The 6,959-nt window shown below is 33.9% G+C and overlaps 1 protein-coding gene across 1 annotated transcript; it reads left to right on the plus strand.

Annotated features, from left to right (window-relative positions):
- The first annotated feature begins 2,111 nt into the window (after window positions 1-2,111).
- LOC127557995 (olfactory receptor 8D1-like) lies at window positions 2,112-3,053 on the plus strand. Its single transcript, XM_051991246.1, has one exon. The coding sequence runs from the start codon at window positions 2,112-2,114 to the stop codon at window positions 3,051-3,053; it is 942 nt and encodes a 313-aa protein (XP_051847206.1).
- Window positions 3,054-6,959: the final 3,906 nt, after the last annotated feature.

Below are 6,959 nucleotides of genomic sequence, written 5' to 3' on the forward strand. Positions count from 1 at the left end.
TCGTTGAATTGCTGTATCATAAATTTAGAACCAGAAAGGAACTTGAAGCTCATTGGACTACATATTTGTTCGATATTACACCAGTAGTAAGTAGCAGGACAAGGATTAGAATCCAGGTACTCCACCTAAGGTCTTTCAAAGACACTAGTTTTTCTCAGTGACTTTTTCATTCTAGTTAAGAATGGAAACTTAGGTTTAAGAATGCTTCCTTTCAAGTGTTGTTTTATTCATTGTCATTTGCATCTCCATGTACTGGCATTTGGTGCTTGATAATAATTTGTTGGTTAAGATCCTGTGTTTTATATAAAATTTAATAATATTGCCTGTGCTTAGCGAATAGGAGCTCCTCAATCAATAAATTTTTGTCAAAGAGTATTAATGAATTTTAGAATGCATATCAGGGAACATAAAATTGGCATGGAAAGGCAGTATCTACAAATTGTGAATGAACTTTATCAATCGAGGTATCTGAAATTTGCTTAATGTATACTATGAAGTCACTAATGATTTTTAAGAAGAGTAATGAACTTGGCCAGGTGTACACTTAGAAAGTTTATTCTTGATATCTTGTGAAGAATTTATTACAAGGGTGAGAGAATCAAGAAGAAAAACTAGTACTGGGTTTTTGTAATAGTCAAGAAAAATCATCATTTCAACTTTTATTCTTATGGAAGCAATGAGAACTTCAAAAAAGAGATGCAAGGTGACATAGAGGGCCAGGGTTAGAGTGAAAAATACCTGGTTCAAATCTGTCAGTGATTCATGTTAACTCTGTGACTGACAAATTATCCAATTTCACACTGAATCCAGGAAGTGTTGTAAAATAATTTACATATTAATTACTTATTTGCTGTTGAAGAAAGTCCCTGGCAATCCTTCACAGCAAAGACTTTAAACTTCTGTACACCTCTCAGGAATGGTGGGATAGAGTGAACCTTTAAAAAATTTCATTTTCACTTTTTCTATGATTTCATACTTTCTGGAAAAAATATGAAATGGAACTGGCTTTTTTGGAGTATAATGCCTACATTTTTTATAATAAATTTTGTGGATAATATTTCTCTTCAAATCATCTGAATTTCCCAAAATATTTCTTTTTCCTACCTCTTTCAAAAAACCATCATTTGTCATAAAAATGAGAGAAAAAGGAAAAGAGATTTCAAATAGACAACCCAAAACTTAAAAGTTAAAAACACATCCTGGTTTCATATCCTTAGCTCCAGCATATGCAAAGATGAGTATGTCTTTCTCAAGATTTCTTCGTTGGGGCAAACTTGAACATTATAATTTCACATTAATCAGTTTTAATTATTTTACTTATGCTCTTTCAAATCTTGTTGGAATCACTGTGTATCTTATTCTCCTAATTGTTCTGACTGATTTCACTTTGAATAAATATATTTCTTCCTATGGGTCTTTGTTTTCATCATATTCATGGTATCATTGATCTTAACTGCTTTACTGCCATTTTTATGGTATTAATGTCTGGAAGCTCAATATTTTTGTCTTGAAGAGTGGAATTCTAGATTATCACCCATGAAATGGAAACAAGCATTAATTAATGTTTTCTGAAATTTAAAAATTAGATTCTTTTCTTTCTTACAGTTTTCAGGAAATTCAATAATTATTGTTTTCTCTCTTTGATGTCTCCTTTAGATCCATCACAATTATTTCATTCATTCTAAATATTTCCATTTGAGACATTTTAAGGTCTTATTTTTTCTTATAATACTATTATTCATCATTCTGTTTGGGGGAAAAGACAAATTTACATTATAAAAAGTTCTTTTGACATCTTTTGTAACATTTCTTTACAGAAAGAAATGCTTTTTTATTTTATGAAATTTATTTTTATTTTAAATATAGTTTACTGTGTTGGTATTTATTAGATTAAAGGATATTTAAAATTCTTTTGAAATCTCAGACTTAGATGCTATGATTCAATATTATATTAATAGTTTATCAATATATGTGGAAATTTGTTTGGTGTTTCTGAGTTCAAGAAGATATTATATCATTCGTTAGGTTGTCACATACATTTACAAACAGTTATCTCTAATGACATTCCTTTTTCTCCCATCTCCTCAGATTTCCACTTCAACTTTCAAAGGATGGATACAGGAAATCATTCCACAGTGACAGAATTTATCCTTATGGGATTAACAGACCAGCCAGAATTCCAGATCCCTCTCTTCTTACTTTTCCTACAAATATATATTATTTCCATGATGGGAAATGTGGGTTTACTCCTACTTATCAAAACTAGTTCTCATCTTCAAACCCCCTTGTATTATTTTCTTAGTAACTTGTCCTTCATTGATCTTTGCTACTCCTCTGTCATTACCCCCAAAATGCTGGTTAGCTTTGTATCAGAGAAGAATATCATCACCTACTCAGGGTGCTTGACACAGTTCTTTTTCTTCTGTACTTTTGCCATGGCTGATCTCTTCATGTTGTCAGCCATGGCCTATGATCGTTATGTTGCCATCTGTAGCCCTCTGATCTATACTACCACAATGTCCCAGAAAACCTGCTTCCTGCTAGTGGTAGGAGTGTATACTGTGGGGGTCTTTGGAGCCACCACTCACACAAGTGCTCTAACCAGACTATCCTTCTGTGGAAACAATGTAATTAGTCATTATTTTTGTGATGTTCCTCCTCTTTTGAAGCTTTCCTGCTCCAGCACCCACCTCAATGAACTTTTGGCAATGCTTCTGGTTGGGATCAGCACATTGATAACCACTATACCTATTGTGATTTCTTATGCTTTCATCCTCTCCAATATCCTCAGCATCCATTCTGCCAAAGGCAGATCCAAAGCCTTCAGTACCTGTGGATCTCATATGGTAACTGTTGCTCTCCTCTATGGCTCTGCCATTTTCATGTATTGTCAACATGCAACAAGCAGTAACATCACTCAACAGAAAGTGGCCTCAGTAATCTACACCACAATCATCCCTATGCTAAACCCTTGGATCTATAGTCTGAGAAACAAGGATGTAAAGGATGCAATGAAGAAAATCAGGAAGGACTGGTATAAGTGTCACAATTAAAAGTCACTGAGACCTTAAATTTATTTTTTTCTTCTTCATAACTTTATATTTATACCCTTTGAGACAGAAGTTAGATTTGAACACTGCAAATTTCAAAATATCACATTTTTAAATCAATTTTCCTTCCTTAGTTGGCTGCCTCCCTTATCCAACTCTCAAGTACGTATGTCACCAGGCTGTTTCCCCACTAAAATATCCAAAGGAAATATATGACACCATGTTTTTCTCTCTAAATTGATTTATGTCATATCCCATAGTCTATCATCTCCATTTCAGACTGTTGACAGTGTTGGAAATCACACTCACCAACTCTTCCTTGCAAAAATGGTGTACTGAGGATTGAGTGAATTCTGAGATACAAAGGTAACTGAGAAGAATGTTTACCTCAGTTACATAGGGATGATAACACAAGCAGTACTATGATCCTAACATATAGATTAATGAGAATCCATAACATATTATTGCTTATATCATACCTGCATAAAATTTAGGAAGTCTTCCTAAGAACTGAAATATCTCTAACTTAATCCAATTTCTTTTGGGTTCCCAAAATTTAGCAACAAATCTCCAAAATATATAACATATCTCTTTTTCTATTTATATCAATATTTTCCAACTCACCAAAAATGGCACAAATAATAGAAAGGATTTTCCATTATAGTCAACTTCATTTACTTCAAGATATCAACATTTTCAAGAATTAATTAAGAAATAATTAATAAGCTCCAAGTGGCAGCATATTATTCAAGCTGGGATATCCAACTTCATGATAAAAAGCAGATTTCATGAGGATTGACCAAGATAAGACAATAGAGAGAGAAGTAAAGCCAATTTCCCCAATATTCCTCTCTAAAACATGCTAAAATTACAGAACACACTGAATTCTTAAGTGATATAACCAACAAGAGTCACGTTGAGATTTTTTTCCAGCTCAAGACAACTCAGAATGATAGAAGGAAATGTATATGACACTAAGATGAAAGATGGGGTGCCCCATAAGTGATAGCAAGATTAGATATGGGCCCCGGAAACAGTTACAATTGTAGTGGTACAATTTTGGTGCACTCATGCCACAGAGAATCAGGGGATTGGAAAACTGATCAGGAAATTACTTCAAGTGTCACCAGTACTAAATACAGGACCAGGCACTGATAAGTGACTGTATGGCTCACACTCATTTTCAAGTCACAATTCCAGGGAAAAGATGACTGTAGCTTCTGGAGAGCAGAAATCCTTTCTAGGCAAAGTACAGAGTGCAGACTAGAAGAGCATTAGCCAAAACTTTACCTCCCATTACACAATTTTGAAAAACATTAAAAAAAAAACCCAAATCCTAACCACTCCTCCCTGCTCCCTCCTCCCATCCACCCTGCCCTAAAAATAGCAGTATGGAAAAACCCAAATAGATTAAGTAGATTAAGAAAGAGGCTAGAGGGACAAGTAAGTAGTGCAGTGGATAGAGCATCAGCCCTAAAGTCAGGAGGACCTCAATTCAAAGCGGGTCTCAGACAACTTCACACTTCCTAGCTCTGTGACCCTGAGTAAATCATTTAACCCCAACTGCCTCAGCAAAAAAAAGAAAGAAAGAAAGAAAGAAAGCTAGAAAAATGAATTAACAAAACATAAAAAAGGGTCTAACTATAAACAGTTACTGTAGTACTGAGAAAGATCAAAGCACAAAGTGAAAGATAACAATGACATGAAAACTACTAAAAACTTCAAACGGTGGACTGTACATGATCCCATAAGCTTTCCTAGATAAAATAAAGAAAAAAGCAGGTCAAATAAGAATTGCAGAGAAAAAATGAAGGAAATAAATGAAATGGATTCATAACTAAGGAAAAAAATAGTTAACAAGAACATTTGAGGAAGATAAATAATAAGGATGGAAATCCTAAGGATGGAAATACCTGGTTCTTACAAACTTTCATCTAAATAATTTAAAACAATTTCTCAAAATGAATTTGAGAGTGGCAGAAATAGAGAAAATCATGATAAAGCAGTCAGCCAGTCTAACAGCTTAGGAAGACACTAGTAAAGGCCTTACCTGCAGAGATAATGGTCTGATTAGAAGTAAAATTCAGATAACACTCTGTCACTAAGCAACAGACCTTGAGAACAGATCTGTTCCCAGAAGCTTTGACTTTGGGAATTTTCAGTGAGGATTTTGGGTGACTGTTCTGGAAAATAATTTGCAATGCTCTTTGGTGGCAATGAACACAAAGTCCAGGCAAATTGACCCAACTAAATCCCAGGCTTGAGCTACAGGTGAGGAAAGTAAGCACATTCTGGAACATTCCCTTTTAGAGATGAGGAAATACTCATGATTTCCAGATGCAGAGTATTAATTGTGGTCATTTATAGGAGAGAGAAGAGTCCTTGATTTCAGTTTCAGGACAGAAAGATAAATTGATTCTTGCATCACTGGGAGAATGAGGTTGGTCATGAGTTTCTGAGTCAATTGGGGATGAGAGAATTTGCAGTGTCACAAGTGTAGGGACTCCTGTTCTCATCTCAGGGAGGGATAGGTTTTCCTGAGGTAACTCATGAACTTATAAGAGTGACACATGGCCTTGGATCACTGCACAAAGACCTGAAAAATTGAAGACACCAACCCCCCATAGAACTCTTAAAGCAACAACACAAAAAACTTAAAAGATTGAAACATTATGTCCTACATCCTAGGAACAAAGCCAGATTCTAATATAAAGTTAATTTACCAGAAATAGATTGCTTTAAAAAACAAGAAAACAACAGAAAAAAAAAAAAAAGAACCTGAAAACATGATGATAGACAAGATTAACATTCAAACTCAGAAGACAATGAAATCAAAACAGTGACATGCAAACTTCAAAAAATGCAAAATGGCCACAAGCCCAAAAAGATTTATTGGGAGAGATCAAAAAGGATTTTAATAATCAGATGAAGGAGGAAGAGGAAAAATCAGGAAAAGACATTAGTAATAAAAGAAAATTATATAAAAAGCAAACCTATTAGGAAAGAATGTCCAAAAATGTAATGAAGAAAAGAACTCCTCGAAAATTAGAATTGGACATGATGAAGCTAATGACTTTGTAAGATACAAATCAAGAAAAAAATTTTAAATGAAAAGAATGAAAAAAGAGAAAATGTCATATTTCATTAGAAAAACAGCTGACTTAGAAAACATTTAGGAAAGAAAAGAGAATTATTTGACTACGTGAAAGTCATGATAAAAAAGAACAATCTGGGTGTTATATTTCGAGAAAGTTTGAAAGACAGTTGCCCTGAACTTTTAGAACTAGAGAATAAATAGAAAATGAAAAAAAAATCCACCAATCACCATATTTAAGAGATTTCCAAATGAAAAGTCACAGGAAAGGTTCAAAGGTCTTGAAGGTAAAAGAGAGAATATTTCAAGCAAGTAGAAACAATTCAAGTATTGTAGAACTACAGCCATGATAATATGAGATTAGTAGTTTCAACAAAAAAAGAAATAATGCAGAGGTAACAGTCATGGTCTCTGACAGTGTTAAAACTAAAATAAGTCAAAAGATGTGTACAATTTGATTGTCCTTGGGCATAGTTTCAGATTGCTTTCCAGATGGTTAGATCATTTCATAATTTCACCAAAAATTGCATTAGTGTCCCAGTTTTCCCACATTCCTGCAACATTATCATTACTTTTTTCTTGTCAGCCAAACTTAGAGGTGTGAGGTGGTACCTCAGAGTTGTTTTAATTTACATTTGTCTATTTGATGATTTAGAGCATTTACTCATATGACTACAGAGCTTTAATTTCATCATCTGAAAAATCATCTGTTCACATCCTTTAACCATTTATCAATTGGAGAATGACTCTTATTTTTATGGGCCATAACTTTGAACTTGAAACAAAGGATTCTTACAAGGTACTAAGTCAGTGGA

The sequence above is a fragment of the Antechinus flavipes genome, chromosome 3 (assembly GCF_016432865.1).
Source record: "Antechinus flavipes isolate AdamAnt ecotype Samford, QLD, Australia chromosome 3, AdamAnt_v2, whole genome shotgun sequence".
In the NCBI taxonomy this organism is placed as follows: domain Eukaryota; kingdom Metazoa; phylum Chordata; class Mammalia; order Dasyuromorphia; family Dasyuridae; genus Antechinus; species Antechinus flavipes.

Coding starts and splice junctions, on each gene's coding strand:
- LOC127557995 (XM_051991246.1), top strand. CDS start 2,112: ATGGATACAGGAAATCATTCCACAGTGACAGAATTTATCCTTATGGGA.